The sequence below is a fragment of the Monopterus albus genome, unplaced genomic scaffold (assembly GCF_001952655.1).
Source record: "Monopterus albus unplaced genomic scaffold, M_albus_1.0 scaffold14.1, whole genome shotgun sequence".
NCBI classification, from domain to species: Eukaryota; Metazoa; Chordata; class Actinopteri; order Synbranchiformes; family Synbranchidae; genus Monopterus; species Monopterus albus.
This window is the reverse complement of record NW_018127894.1, coordinates 2901641-2918181: the sequence shown is the minus strand read 5'-3', so window position 1 is coordinate 2918181 and position 16541 is coordinate 2901641. Positions and strand designations below refer to the sequence as shown.

The window sequence follows — 16541 nt, the reverse complement described above, 5'->3', positions numbered from 1 at the left end:
AACACATTGTTTTCAGATAGATAAGAGATTAAACATTGAAGTAAGGCGTTTGGCGCTTTCAGAAATATCAACAACAGGCATTTTCTATGATCTGAACATCAACTCTGTTCTAAAACCCTTTTACTCTAAATAGATGATGCACATAGTTAGAAATCATATTTGGGGCTCTTTTCTGCTTAATAAATTACTGACCAATATCAAAATAATCAACAACACTCTATAATCAACAGTAACAAACACTGGTTATTGTTCACAACTCTCACGGACATTAAGCACCCCAAACTCATGCGCACACATAAACACACACACATTGCCTGCTCCACCAACATATACATTCTGTTCTTTTTTATTTTATGTTTTCCTCAATAAATCATTGGCCATGCTTTAAAAAAAAAAAGCCTAATTCTACTGTTGGGGCCGACTAAGCCAAGTGATCAAACAGAGTAAAAGGAAGTTTCGATGTAAGCTAATGGACTGCAGCATTGTAGGGCCACTAAAATTGCCATCTGTCACTTGTGGCGTTTATTTTTTTTTTTTGGTTGTTTTTTTTTTTGAAGTTTTGTTTTTTCTCACGTCGAAGCAAGGCACCAAAGCCAAAAGCTGTTTCCACCTCCACATGCGTGCTCAGTCACTCATTTACACAAACAAACATTAAATGCACACACACACACACACATGCACTCAAAGAAAAAGAAATGCACACAAATATGCAATCGATGCACACACATATTCACACAAAGCTTGTACAGGATAAAGCCAAATCGAAGAAAAAGTGTATTGATAGTTTCTATGTTGGAGCACAGGCCATTGATTGGGTTGCAGGGGTGCATAAAGCTGCATTTGCATAATATTGAATACATACACAAGATTTTTCTCTAGTAAAAGTCAGTGGGAAGATCTCTCTCTCTGCTGGAGAGCTGAATTTCATTCACCTCCCTTCTAGTGTGAGAGGGAACGTCAGCAGGTCTTGCCCAGCTTCACTCACATCCTGTTCATCTTTCTACTGATACCAAAGTGAAGGGAATTCAGCATCTGATATTTTCTATCAGACTCATTGACCCTGATCTCACTTTAGCAGGTGAGGTGATGCAGCGGCGCTCTCATCTTCTCTGCATTTCTGCATCCAGGTACACTGACCTCTCTCTGGCTCATGGGCGCTGTAACCTGTCCCTTAGGTAACAGCCTACATTTCTTTCTCTCTCTCTCTCACACACATGCACACATTGTCTCACTGTCTCCTGCCTTCTCTTCTTCTCCATGCATACCTCTCTCTCTCTCTCTCTCTCTCTCTCTCTCTCCTAACACTCTCCTCATCTCTTTAGCACATACCCAGCAGACATTTAACGCATATCAGCTTTGTCTTAACAACTGAGCCACAGCACTGTCAAATCAACTATTTAGAACAACGAACTAGAGGCAAAATAATCTTTAAGAGCTGCTATCAGGACAAATGCAGTCAGTAAAAATGAGGATCCAGTGTCTTGTCCTAGGATATCCACAGTGACAGTAGCAGGGGAGGTAAAAATTCAACAAGTCAGTGCAGTACCAGATTCCACCATCTCTAGCCCTCCTCGTTCACATGTCTAACACATCTGACGGTGGGGAGTGGTGCCCACTTAGCACAGCCTACCTCCCAAATAGCATAATCTCAAAAAAGCACAATGGCATGCAGTTTCTAAGCAAAATTAGCAAGGTGTCAGTTTCCACATGCACCAATAAATACGACAAAAGAGTTAAATATTCCTAACTGTAACTCGGATGCTACCTTTCCTCAACACCTCTCATCAAAACCCACTGAATGTCCTGCTTCTTAAATGTACTGGGTCCTTTCTGGATGTTTGTAATGCCGCCTGAATACAATCAACAGCCGAAGCACATTCTGTCAAAATATTCTGTTGACTGAACACAGACAACATTGAGATGAATATGTCCACTGTGTCACTTCTATGCTGTACTTAATACACACATATGGAACATTCTTTACACAGTGCTGTTGAGCATGAGTGATCTCCGACAGTGAATGACTCTGAGGCAAGTGAGCAAGCAGTGTTTTCTGCATACTTTTAACAGCAACTATAGTGCTTCCTTTATTTTTAGTATTGGCAATAATGCCTTTGCAGAAGCCTGCAATTGGATTTCTGTTTTTAAAAATGGTTGTAATTTACCACCAGTTACATGAATGACCATGTAAGTCGGTCAGGTATCCATCAAATGAGAAGCTGTACAACAAAATCCATCTAAATTCCCCTGGAGGGGGCAGCAAGCTGTACAAACCCACACAGGAAGAAATTGGACAAGGACAACATCTGTGATTTAGGATAAGCCGGATATGCCTCACATAGCATGCTCACTGCTTCTTTGGGCCTGTTTGGAAAACAAACAACACTAAAAAAATAGAACGTTGGTTACAAAAATAAGTATAACATTCAATACTTTGATTGTCTTTTTAAAATCTATTTATTTTCTGCATATGTAGATGACCTTTAAAGATTTCAAGCGCATAATGTTGAAGGTGCACAACTTTTTTTTTCTTATACTTTCTTTTTTTTTTTTTGAAGTGATTTTATGTTTTCAGCATCTTAACATGAAAATAAAATATTGGTCCACAAAGTAGGCTATAACTGTGCGGTATCAAGTGCTTTTGTACAAAAAGAAAAAAAACGATATTATTATTAAAATATTCATTTTAATGGCTTTACTTCATACATAAATACATGTTGAGAGAACACAGGCGCAATCCACTGGTTGGTCAGACATATCTGAATGACTTTGATTTAACGACTGGATGTATATACACAGGAGGGCAGTTTGGGCGCGTTAACAACGCTACAAATAGGCAAGTCGACGTCCTTTGTTCCTAACTCTCTGTCTGTACCTTCTTCCCAGAACCGCTGCCAGGTATTTCTGCACCGCCATCTGCTTTCTATAGCGACTGTAGCTGTCGGTGAAGATCCCATCTGAATGTCTTTTGGATAGGGGCTCTGACTCGTCCTCCATGCTGTTGTCATCACTAAAAAACAAACAAAAAAACAAACAAACAACAAAGTAGGTTTGGTAAAGATGCAGATTTCTCAGCAGGTTTCTGCGCTTTTTCATTTTGCATCGTAGCTTTGATAATCTCTTCATCTTGCCATGGTACAAAGTTGCCAACAATCATTAATAATGGATTTGGGGCCTGTTATCCAGTTGTTGATGTTTTATTTATTTATTTTTTATTTTTTCGTTTGAAAAGGGGCGACAAGCAGGACAATGTAAAAGAAACGGTGATTTAAGTGTTTTAGAAAACTGATCAATTATTCATTCACAGCTCATTGCATATTCTGACGCATGATTTTTCACTAGTTGTTGGGCAAACAAAATCAGTTAATGGATTAATCACACATTGATCGCAGTGTTTTAGTCTCAGAAAACCGACCCTCATGAGCGCAGGGCTACGCCTCGACAGAAGAAAACAAACAAGCAAAAACCAAAAAATAGACAACAAAGAGGTGTAGGCCAAATGGAAATGTCTGGACGTGTTTTTTTTAATTTGTAACCAAAAAAATTAGAATAAATGAAACCCGCACACAAAATGATAGACACTGATGCAGCAGCCTGAATTTGTGCAGCGGAGAAGCATAAAAAATGATGACTGCTGGTGAACGCGTATAAGAAATGCCCTTACCCTGCACGAATTGTCATCAGAGAATGCAGATAATGTCTCGCTGTTAACTGACCCAGGATCTCCCTCAAGGCTCTATCTAATTCTTCCTCAGCATGCCTTTCTGATCTGAGATGATAAAACGCCAAAACACATAGATCATCAGTGACTAAAAAGCGCAGACAAAATGATCAAAAGTAGCCTAAAATGTCCCCACACACTGGAAGGCCCACTGTCACATTAGGAGCATTTAAACCGGAGCCTCTTTTTACACACATGACGTATCCGTCAAGCTTTTTTTGTTTTGTTTTTTTTGTCTTGATTATTAACAGCATTGGAATCCACATTTTAGGCTACTCGGTATGAAAATAACACTGAACAAATAACATGAGAAGCTCCGGGGAAAACAAAGGCAAGCAAACATTATCGCAACCAGCAAATAAGTCATTAAAATGGAAACCAGCTCAAGGCTTTAGCTGTGACATTGAAAGCGCATTTACCTTTTCTCTGGCGGGTAGTATAGAGTGTACGCGTCGTCGTTTAGGGATGGTGGGCTTCGTATAGCAATCTGATCGCTATCAAAACCCATGTCGGATAATGAATTGCCATCCTCGTCGAAGGCGTCGTTTTCAAGTCTGCAAAAGGAGAGAACATTCATCACAAATCTGATCGGTGCACAAGTGGGACGCAGGAGTGAAAGAATGCCAAAATGTCCGCATCTGCGTCTAAATTCAGTGGGAGGTCAAACGCATTGAGCTATAGGGCAAGAAAACGAAAACAAGAAATGCAAAAGCTGTTTCTTTAAAATAAAATCAGAAAACGAATTCATCAAATTTGGACACACACAAAAAAATGATGTGTTTAATGTGTACAGCTTCGATTTTTCTATCTTTACAAACACTCTTTAATCGGGGAAAAAAGCTGCTTTTAATTTCGAATTCTTAGTGCTTGTGGTCCAAACACAGGCTACAGCCTCATTAATTATTTAAAGATCGAAACAATAGGTGTCAAAATGATCACATTTAGTGTAGGCGTGGAGCCAAAAAAATACTAAAAGAATGATGTAATTATCAGTGAAAAAATAGAATCAATAAGAACCACGCCCAAAATGTGGAAAAGCATTTCGCAGGGGAAAAAAAAGAATAAATCATAAATGGATAGAGCTCTCCTATTCGTTTTGCCTCGCCTCTCCTTAGTGACGCCAGTCTGCCGTCATCCCATGGGCTATCCATTGCATTGACTGCACTCTCATTTTTAATAAGGGGAGTTCTGTGAACCGTCCCACCGGACAGATACCTCTACGCAATTTCCACAGTCATTTTCCACACATGATTTGCATGTTTGTGTGTTGAAATTACCCTGTTTCCTTTTTGTCATTTCTCTTGATCCCCACATTTATAATTACGGTTGTCTTTTGTTTAATTACGCACACTTATTTGGCATAAAGTGTACAAAATCCAGAACCACTTTATAGTTAATCACAATGCTCTAACTGAAACATGGTGTTTGAGCGTCTAAAATTGAGACATTTAAAAATATTTACTCTAATATTTCGGTTATAAAGCTGCACAAACCGCAAACACCTACCTAATCTTAGGGTAACTTAGTCCGATAGGTGTGCAGAAGACGCTGTAGTGCATTAAGATTCCGTAGATGAGCAAGATTAAAGTCGCTTTACTCGAACTGGCCATGCTGTTAGGAAAATGAAAAACAGTAACATGAAACAGGTTAGTCAGTCCTATATAGAAACAACATGCTTTCTCTTTGTTCTGTCAAATTGTTCTGCTTCTCTTATTACAAACTAGAAACCTGTTTCAGTTAACTGGATAAACGCAGCGTCCGTTTGCTCACATGAAAAAGATATGTCTCTTTTACTCATCCCATTGTGTAAAAGTTTAATGGAAGGCATTGACACAATCCTTTGCATGCAGCGCGAAAGTCATTCAAACAGCAGATGTCCATGCAGTGCAGAAAAAAGAATAATTTCCATTACTTTATCTCGTTCTCCATCAATGAAATTCTCCGAGTTTTAAGACAATCCGCAAATTAATCACATACCTATAGCAGGAAAGCAGAGAGAGCGCTGTGCTGTAGGATGTGATCCGGGCGCGGCTGTGGTAGTGTGTGTGTGTGTGTGAGAGAGAGAGAGGGGGGGAGAGAAAGAGAGAGAGACGCTATCTTTCTCAAGGCACTTCTCTCCTGGCTGAAGCGCCTCCGTCGTCTCCTTATGTTCCCCTCAGTAGAGCCTATCTCACTTTTCTACACAGTTAACAGGAGTCAACCAGTCGCAAACAGGATCTCAGTGGGAAGGCGCGCTGTGTATTCGTCTGCATATCGTTGCTCTAAACTTTTGTCTTGTGCTGTGATTGCCTTGGATTTTTATCCATGTATCCTAAGCCTTGCCCCCCTCCTCCTCCTCCTCCCTCCAATATGTCACATTAAAGATGCTATAGACGTCATCAAGTCTTCCTCCCGGAATATAATAGTACAGTTCCTTCCTCATCGATGCATCCGTCAGACTCACCCCTCACCTCCCTCCTAAGATGGAAGTTTACTTCCAAACTTTCTTCTTTTTTTTGAAGTAGAAGTGGTTGTGAATGCACACATGAATTCATGAACTTTGCGCAGGACAATGTGACTGCTAATAGCCTAAAAGACCATTTGTCGGTCACCGCGACTGTTATGATTATGACTGAGCTGGGAAATGATCGTCTTTGCTGGTGGTGGTGGTTTCATGTGACTGGATGGTTTTGATGGAAGCTTCCGATGACCAAGTTCAAGGCCTCCTGGGAGTCAGGAGCTGTCCGGTGCTGAAATGAATCGTCTCAAATTGCTGCTTTCTGACTTTACAAACACTTTTCCTCATCCGTCTCAATAATTGGTCACTGGATAACAAGGGGGTGGCTTTAATGGCCATGCAGTGGCAGCGCCGAGGCCTCGGCCTATCCCTTAGATTGTTGAACTAAACGCCATGCGTAATCGGATTTGAATAGGAGCTGGGGAGCAGGATGCCGATTCAGAGTGCTGTCACCCTGCGTGGCTCTATTAACGATTGGCTCATTTTCCCAGCATTGTTCTCAAATTGTCTGTATCATTATAATGTGCTGTGACTAATACGTTAAAACGAAAAAAGCCCCGAGAAGGTTGACGCTATGCAGTTAAATACGTGGTAACGAACCACTCGGGCCTGATTCTGATTCTGGGCTGATGAAGCCTAATTTGATGCATTTTGGTATGAAGTCGAACCTCTTTGTTGTCGCCACTCCTTTGTAATATGTTACTTGTTATTCGCTAATAATATACTCCTATAAAATTGCTGTGAAATATAAATTTTGCATTAATATTCATGACATATATATTTATGCCTTATGTCGGATGCAAGTTATATGAGTTTGGACGGTGGACGCCTGTCTAAAAATCTCATTTCGATGTATATATGGGGTCTCATTACAGCCACCACACCTTTTGGTTCAGCACTGTACACCACTGGATACTGTAGCTCACCATCTATTTGAAGAGTTTGACAAAGAGGAGAAAGATTCACGTCAGCTTTTTGTTTATAGGCTGACGCAATATGACGAACCGAGCCGGTGACTGCCAGAGGGGCCTGTCTACAACTTCTCCGCGGGGCGTGACTGCTATGAAAAGCACAACTTAAACCCCATATGTTTTAACTGGAGCAGACTACTAATTTTAGGCTTGGAACAGCAGGTGTAGACGTAGCTCTGTAGCCTGGGCAAACGGCGCCATCATGAGGAGAGGAGAGAAAAAACCTGGGAGCTCCGGTGAGGTTCATTCATCATCACCACCAGTGCACACATGAGGGAAACGGAAAAGATGAGTAAAGCCTCTTCCCTGCATTTAGTCTTCATGGAGTAAACAAGCCCAAAAAAACATTTGTGCTTTTACTGCAGAACAATATGCTTTACTTAAAGTGAGTTATTTAAAACCATCACTATTCCATAAAAGAAAAGCTAATATTAAAGATGGTCAAATGAAATAAATGTAAATGTCCTGCCTTACTTATCAGCATGTACATGTCTTAATAAAAACAAAAAGCCCACAGGCCCCCGGGGATCTGTGGGTTAAGGCGTCCCTGGTCTTCTTCTAACAAATATCCCAGAATGAGACACAAGACAAAGTGAGACACGAAACAACCACAAAGGGATGACGAAGAGATTCACAACGAGAACACAGAAACACATAATAATGCAAAAACACCACAAAGAGATGTAAAACATCTATGATGAGATGCACAGAATCCCCAAAGACGTGCAAAATGATCTACAACAAACACAAAGAGACGCAAAATGACCGTAAAGAGACTCAAAGCAACTACAAACAGATGCAAAAAAAATTACAAACACATGTACCACCAGGATGAGGCACAACACGACTGCAAACATTTGCAAAACCAGTACAAAGAGATACAAAATATTCTTAAACAAACACAGAATGACCAGAAAGAGACACCAAAAAATCACAAACTACATGGCTACATGATTTGTGGGAGTTTTGTCTTTTTTCAGTGTGTGGGTCTTGCTCCTAGGAATGAAGGCTGTTCACACTGTATTATAATGCGTCCATGTTACACAAATGTATATCTGGGGTAAAATAATCTATTTTGATAGCCTACATGAGCAGGTTCTATAAGTGAATCTATGGGGTATTTAATCACAGATACTGTATATAATGTTCAAGGTCTATGTTAGGTGAAGATACCGTACAAGGACACAAAACAGGAAATGGAAATTGTTCCATTACTGAAAATGGTAGTGGAGTATGATTCTTTCCCTGTGTACATATAGCTGTTTCTCACAGGGGCTGCTTTCTAATAGAAGTCTCCTAAAGGAAACTTGTGGTGCCGCTTGTGTACTGTGCGGTCAGAGACAGTAGGGGTCAGCAAATCACTTCAGAATCACTTAGAAATGTCTTCATTGGGTCTCACACATAATGTACTGATCTGTCCAGGGTGTATCTCACCTCTCATCCCAATGTCAGTAGAGACTGGCTCCAGCCCCCTGTGACCCTCTTCAAGATAAGTGGTATAGATAACGGATGGATGGATAGACATAATGAGCTTGCAGTGTTATATCATTTGTGTTGAAGCAAGGTACCATCTCAGCATTACCCTCCCCTTTCAAAAACAGCCATATCTTGCAATGACCTCTATCAATATTATAGGCCTATCTCCACCATATTTCTCTTTGGGAACGTTAGAGAACTGAAACCATAAATGGCCTAACATACAGCATATGTTAGCTGCAGATGGTTTTACAGTCTGTGCTGTAGACAGCTTTTATTTGAACACCCTTAGACCTGTACTATATTTCAAGACAGCAGAAGTGTAAGCAAAATTGAAAACCCATTAAACCTTCTATCAAACCTAGAGGGCGCCAGATGCTTGCATGTTGTGAATAAGGTTCAAAGGTTAAACGGCACAAACGCAGAAGGACATTTAAGTCTGAGTTCAATATTGAATGGTTTTTACATGATTTTACTGAGTGATAAAACCGTGAATAGTTAGGTATTTGTCACGGAGTAATATGGTGGATTTTCACTTTAATGTGAGACAGGGATGTCGGCCATATTGGGCACACGGGAAAACCATTCAATAGGAGTTGATGCGACGTTCATGTGTTATCGGAAATTATCCGTATGCCTGTATTTATCCAGATAAACAAAGAAATGCTCTAGAAAAATAGACACGTAGGCACCCAATTTTGTAAGATATTATTTGTGACTTTTTAATAAATTATTTTAGAGAGATGCATGTTTCAAAACATCAATTTAAAAGCATAAATCCTGTTTTCTTCACTGTGCTGCTGTATTAGTCTATAAGGTATCCTTGTGCAGAGTAGGCCTAATACCACAGCTGAATTGATCATCAGCAACTACTTTGTCAATAATGCCAAAGAATCCATACGTATAGGTTCTATTCATCTCTTTCATACCCGTTGAATTTCTTTGGTTTTTGACTGTAGGCCTTAAAAACACACACAATCTGATGGCATCACCACCTGGGCTCTGCAAATGTTTGACTATTCATTGCATTTTGTAAACTAAAACATAAATGTGTTAAATAAATAATCCCCAGATTAACTGATAATCAAAATAGTTTGATACTGCCTTAGTTATTACAGGACAGCAGCAACATTGTTATTTATGATGATAGGCCTACGTGTTAATTAGTGGTTCACAAAGTGGAGTTCTGGACCCCAAACAGGGAGTCAAATCTCAGGGGTCAGCTGAGCTAACACAAAATGTATTTGTTAGACATTAGTTATTCTTGTAGGAAATGGGAGGGGGGGGGGGGGGGCCTTGGTTTAACTGTTCACAACAAGAAAACATTTGCAACAGGTCACGGGGTTTCACAAAAAGATACTGCTTTATTTTAGGGGGTCATAAGATAAAAACTAGGGTGTGTTATTTGGTGTATTGAAACCGAGTGAAGTATGGAAAGTTGAAATTACGAGTCTTAATAGAGTGGGTGAATGCAGCATTATTGCTTTTTTGGTTTCGTCGACTCCTCAGGACTAGTCCGGCTATTGTTGTGTGTCTTTCGGGCCAGCACTGACCTCTCAGCAGGCGGTGATTTGGGGCTATTTTAACTGTTTTGCTTAGCGGTTCCGCCGCCATATTAAGCAGTGTGTGTCAGCTGGCGGTGTGTCCCAGTTTTAACGGAATATAAAGGATCCTAGCGGAGGAGTTTGGGCTGATGAAGTAGTTAATCGGTATGGGACAGACGGAAGACTGAGATTCCACGTTGGTGAGACAGCTTTTGTCGGCGGTTTTCCTCTTCTTGGGACGTGGAATAAAAACGTGAGGGGAAAAATAAAGATCACGGGACGTATGTAGTCGAAGTACAACACTGTTAAGGTTGCTTTTAAGGTAAGAAGTGCTCCCCAAAAGTCTCATTTTGTCAGGGAATAGGAGTGAACAGGCCCTTGTAGTGCTGTGACACTTAGAGAAAGTTGGGAGAAAGGACACGGAGTTTCCTCACTGCATTATATGAAGACTGTTAACCCTGGTCCTGGACCATATCTGTGTGGGGACAGGACAACAACGTGGAAAGACTCCCAAACCAACCTAGAAAAGGGTGCATTTGGAGAGTTTTACCCATGAATAAATACCAAATCATACTGACTTTTTGTAGCCTGTACATCTTCATTTCACATTAATGTTTAACTGTGTAAACCTAAAAGCCTAACCATTTGCACGTCTGTCCGCCTCACCCAATTTCCTACACACACACACACACACACACACAAACACAGTCAGCTGCTGTAGGCCTCAGCTGTTACAGTCCTTTACTTCTGTACAGTTTCCAAAATGACAAAACTCCCTGGAATGTACACCTTTTCCAGTAGTTTCACCTTTGTCCTTGCATGCTTTTATTGTGATGGTGTAACTTGCACTGCTGTAAAGCTGGTATTTGTACTTGCAAGATGGCATAAAATACCATCTTGTAGTGTTGTGCTGGTGTATGTGACCGTATGTTCAGAATCCATGCGTCTGTTTGCGTGCTTGTATACCATGGTGCTGCAACAATCCTCCTCCATGGTAATCCCTTTGTTAGTACAGTCCCAGTACACTTTAAGGTCATGCCTCCTTCTCTCTCTCTCACACACACACACACACACATGGACACACAGCTGGAGGGGAGAGGGCTGTTGGCAGAGGAGTGAGGAGCACTGACAGGTGGTGTTGGCCTGGCTTCAGGGACTTGAGTTTAACTGGAGGCATGAAGGATCCTCACATACTAGTTGACTGTCCTCATGGCATGAATGAAACTCTACAGTATCATTACAGTTCACTAATTAAAAGCTTCCAAACGTCTTGTACCACAGTGGAAAGGCCAAGTCATAATATGGCACACGCACATGTTGGGAAACTGGACAGATGTTTGGGTTTCTGATGACAAAAGAGAATCCCCAGATTTCACATATCCACAGTGGGTGACGTGGGCACAGAGAACAAGAAGAGCTCTTCTTTATTATGGCTTGAAGATAGCTCTTTCTCTATCTCAGCCTCACTCTGGCCTCTGACAGGCACAGCAGGTGGCCTCAGTGGCATGAATGGATTCGGAAGGAAGTTCCTCTCTCTCCCCCTGCCGACCCCCTCTACTCACCGTGATTGGCAGAGATCGCAGGCTGCCCTGAAGATAAGACTGAGCTGCGTCTTGGAGAGCATGCCAGGGAAGTTGCTGAGTTACGCCTCAGTAATGGTTTGCAGTCCGTTGTACCCGCTCATCTTTCTGTGAGTGAGTGATAGCCACATTTCAGTACCAATAACAAGTTGGTGCCTTTTTCAATAGTTTACTGTGAGCTAAATGTTTTTGAAAACTCCCTTTTTTGTTAGAATAACTGCACCAGCTCTAATAATCTGGCATTCCCTGCCCCCTTGTGACAATGTATGGGTGTGGTCCCAGTACAACAGATTATACCTGACCACCCTCTGCTCTAAAGTTGGAATAGAGGTTCAAGAGATTTGGGGTCAAGTTGCAGCTGAAAAGAAGTAGAGTGTACAACATGTTGTCTGAACACGTTGGAGAGCAAAAGTGTTCCCAGTTGTTCCGAACGGCCCGGTTACTTCAGGTTGATGAATTACAGTCTAGGAAGTCCAGTTGGAATAACAGATTAATGTGTTTGGAAAAAAGGAACAGTATGAGACATGATTTAACAACCCTGGACATATATCAATGCATCAGGTGTTTTATCTTCTGTCGTAAAAATCCCAAGGTAAACAGAAGGGATGCTGCAAAGTAATCCACCAGGAATCTGTACTTGCATATATTGGATTAGCCAAGTGCCTTGCTGGATTATGCCACATTATATTTCAATGGATGACCCTGTATATATATTTTTTTTCTGGATTGCACTGACACCCTGATGCATCAGCGCAGTGGTCCCATTCAAATGAATGATGGGGCTTCTTTTCAGGCAGTGCTGTAGCCTCATGCCTTTCATTCCATGAAGGCCGCTGTACTAGAGCATTTTTACTACCCTGTTCCACAGACGCGTCTTGATCAATACCAAATCAGCAGTGCCATATTATTGTTTCTGAAGTACACGCTCAAAGAGTGCAGTCTGCATCACAGTTGTGACTCAAGTGACTGCAGTGTCACACAAAGTAGCTCAAAGGTCGAAGGGCCTCGTCCAGAAAACGCCAGAGTTGCATCATATCTGATTAGTCAGAAAGTTAACAAGAGGGAACGGCTGTGTTGCGCTTTATGTACCTTTGCTGTCAGAACTACACTTGGGCATTTTCTTGAGAGCAGATAAGAATTTGTTTGATTTAAAGATAACCTCAAATAATAACACAAATCTTGGCCTAATATAAAGCGAGCAGGTACATGAACATCAGATACTGTATTGTTTGGTATTCTTTTCACATGTATTGTTATTATACTAGTACAATTTTCTACGAGATGTTCTAATTTGTTCTCTGTTTTGCTTTTGAAATTCCTGGGTTTTATATGATCTTTTAGCCTGTTACTGTGGCTCTAACTTGGCTATACAGTACAAATAAACGTGTATATGACAGAGAGTTAGCCTGTAAACTCTTCTCGACTGAGCTAACTGCTGAATAACATTTAGGCTTGGGATACAGAGAGTTAGCCTGTAAACTCTTCTCGGCTGAGCTAACTGCCGAATAACATTTAGTCTTGGGATGTTTTGTCTCCCTGAATGTTGCAGACGTTTCCTTCTTGACACTCTCAGCATTGTCATACTGGGCTCTGAGGGAAACAGCAGCCTCCGGTCTCCTTAATCTGACATGGCATCAGTGGCAGCCTGGCACACAGCCTCACATGCCACATGTGCTTGGATTGGATCTGTCTCCAGCATTTTCCTGAACACTTACTACAGCTTTTTGCTTGCACTTGTACAGTTATACACAAACTGTACGTGCAGGAGTATGTAGAAGAGTTTACTTTCATTTCTTGTCTGCCTCTGAACATTCTGGTTTTACTTTCTCCCCGTTCAAGATGGTAGAATTAATAAACTAAATAGAACATATAAACACTGCTGACTCCTTGCTGATGAGCCTACATGAAAACTATTTTTGTCCTCCTGCTGACAGACAGCTGTTCTGATGAGAGATGCTGTGCAGAGGTGGGAGTCATCACCATCTGAGAGACTGTGAAATGTTAGTCTGGTGCCCTGTAGAGATTCTCAGGATACTGTTTTATTACATGACTACTTTGCCACACACATTTACCCTCCAGTGTGACAGGTGGTCTTCTGGGATTTACTTACCAAATAGAAAATCTACCTGCATTTGGTGCCTAGTGGGTGCTAATTTCAGACCCTGCTGGCTGATGTAGCTTGTTTATATTTTCTTTTGTGTGTGTGTGTGGTAATATAGATTTTACCACTGAGCTATATACAGTTTTAAATACAGTACATAAAGTATCTCAAACCATTTTACTAGCCTCAAAGTTCTTAGAGTTCTAGTTTAAACAATGTGATTTACAAAAGTGGTTTTGAGTGAGATCCTTGACCCACATATTTGTACGAGTTTGAGGAGATATTGTGTGTGTGTTCCCTTGGAGCCACCAAAAGATTGGCACATTTTGTACAGCTAATCTCATCATGTACTATATATAACAGCCTCATATAGGAAGCCACCTGAGAGAGAGACCACCGTAATTTACCTGCGATGTGACTGGTTATGAAGTCAACTTGAGTCGTCATTAGCTTTGTCAAATATGTCTCACACAAGGAAAACACTGGCTGATCCTTCTGTTGGCTGCAGATATTTTCAGACTAGGTCGGCTGAATAAATTTTATGGGAAGGTTTCATTCAGATATGCCATGTTAGGACAGTTAAGTCTCAATGAAATACTTACATACTAGGATTCACTGAAGTATCCCATTCTATAATTGCGTGTCCTTTATGCACTGGGAAGTGTTTGGAAAGCAGTTGTCTACAAAACAGCATATGATAGAATAATTTTAAGTAGTTTGCTACAGTGATAAAACTGTTCACTCCAGCTGTTCCTGTCTATAGAAGCATCTGGTTGTTTTAGATTGGATCACTTGGCTTGACTGATTGTTGGGCTTTTTGGCTCCACTGCCAGGGTAGTGTCTCTGTGCCCTTATTAGCATGTGTGCTGCTCAGTGTTAGCATGTGTATGGGATCGTATTGTTCAGGGTCTGTGGGGGAGCACTGCAAGGCGCTTTTTCTTTGTTCATGACAAAAGGTAGATGAGACCGAATGAAGTGGAAGCCAACAGATGTTCTCTGTGCTGCTAAATGGGGAGAGGTGAGGTTTCCTGTTCTCTGAGCACAGTTCTTCCTGGGTGGTTCAAAGCTGGGTGGTTGTATACATTTTGTTGCTGTTGTTGTTGTTTTTCTTCCAGAGACCACTTTCAAAAAAATGTAGCTAGATTCTGGAGTTTTGAAAAAGTTTAAAAAGATGACCAGCGGTAATTTGGTGAGACTGGGTCTAGACAGCAGCAGAATGTCAGTCCCAGTTCCTAAAAATATCATCATTTTAAGATAATAAAACTCTGGATTTCGCAGCAGACCATGTCTGGTATTTTGGGCCAAAGTAAATGGGATCCAAGGTGAAACCTGTGGGTGTTGAACCAGCTTGCCATGGCAGACCATTTGCCAGCCCTGTGGGCCCTCTCGGGCTTGTGATCTATTCACAGCTGTTTTCGGCACAGATCCTCAGGTTAGATAATGGTGCAAATAGGAAAAGTTGCCCATCATTATGGAAAGGGAGGTTTTAAAATGTTGACTGAACCACAGATCTAAGAACCTGCTGATAGAAGGAAAAGTCTTGAAGTTACTGGTTGAGATGAATCGAGTGTTTCGTTCAGTCAGCTCGTCATCACTCTCCACTTTTCTAGTTATTGATCATGATGGCTAGCCTTATGGTAAGAACATTACCCTCACTCAGATTGTTAGTCATCACAGCAGGATTAGCCCCAGCTTCAAGTATTTGCTACCAGGGCACCACAAAACATGTGAACTGCTGATACCCTCTTTAGGCTACGCTGACACTGTTACACCATGTTGTTGACCAGGTGAGCTGTTTTACGTTTTAGATAGCTTTAGGATCAGGCACAAGTGGTTTGAGCATTTGAAAACATGAAGCGATTGGCATGTGTGACAGGAAAAGGTCAGGGGTGGTGGCCATGTTTGGTTTCTGCTCTGGATGTCAGGGGCATTTATTAAGATGTTGGGAGGGGAAGAGGCTGTGGCAACAGGAGTTCAGGTTACTCAAGTAACTAAATTTAATTATCGATTAACCTGACAGTTAATTTCTCAATAAGCCACTGGGTCTGTTAAATGTGAACAATAGTGAGAAATGCCCTTTGTTGTCTTAATAAGCTAGTTTAGACACCAGCTTATAGTTAGCTAGTGAATTTAGTAGCTAATTTATGTGAGCTGACCCAAACTACAAAATGAAAGCTCTTGGTTGTTCCTTGGTTAATGTTGTTTGTATGTCGGTTCACTGTCAGTGTTACACTTGTCCGATAGATGATTCTCTTGTGTGAGAAACACCATTCTGTCATTTTGATGTCTGGAAAGATACAGCCCATATCAGCCGTCCTCTCCTGTGTTCTGCCTGCTTTTTGTCCTGTCCTGTCCTTCCATCTATGACAGACGGCAGTGCAAACCTTTGATACAAATACCAGTGTGTGACCTGTACATACACTACTCGACATACAGTGAGGAACAGAAGTATTTGAACACCCTGCGATTTTGCAAGTTCTCCCACTTAGAAATCATGGAGGGGTCTGAAATTCACATTGTAGGTGCATTCCCACTCTGAGAGACAGAATTAAAAACAAAATGTCAGGAAATCACATTGTATGATTTTTAAAGAATTTATTTGTCTTGCACTGCTGAACATAAGTATTTGAACACCTGAGAAAATCAGTGTT

The 16541-nt window shown here is 41.1% G+C and overlaps 2 protein-coding genes across 3 annotated transcripts in view; one reads left to right on the top strand and one right to left on the bottom strand.

Moving 5' to 3' along the window:
- Positions 1-2536: 2536 nt before the first annotated feature.
- adcyap1b (adenylate cyclase activating polypeptide 1b) lies at positions 2537-6010 on the bottom strand. 2 transcript variants are annotated; one of them, XM_020591646.1, is made up of 5 exons: positions 5699-6010; positions 5228-5332; positions 4141-4275; positions 3665-3769; positions 2537-3010 (listed from the first exon to the last, which is right to left on the bottom strand). In XM_020591646.1, the coding sequence occupies exons 2-5, from the start codon at positions 5329-5331 to the stop codon at positions 2827-2829; spliced, it is 528 nt and encodes a 175-aa protein (XP_020447302.1). In that variant the 5' UTR covers position 5332; positions 5699-6010; the 3' UTR covers positions 2537-2826. The 2 variants fall into 2 exon arrangements, with proteins under 2 accessions (XP_020447302.1, XP_020447303.1); XM_020591647.1 differs by lacking the exon at positions 3665-3769 and having other exon boundaries at positions 5699-6007.
- Positions 6011-10139: 4129 nt separating this feature from the next.
- Positions 10140-16541, top strand: part of yes1 (YES proto-oncogene 1, Src family tyrosine kinase) — a 22220-nt gene continuing 15818 nt past the window's right edge. The window contains exon 1 of the mRNA XM_020591607.1: positions 10140-10531. The gene's annotated coding sequence lies outside the window, so the exon portion shown is untranslated. The remainder of the gene's footprint in view (positions 10532-16541) is intronic.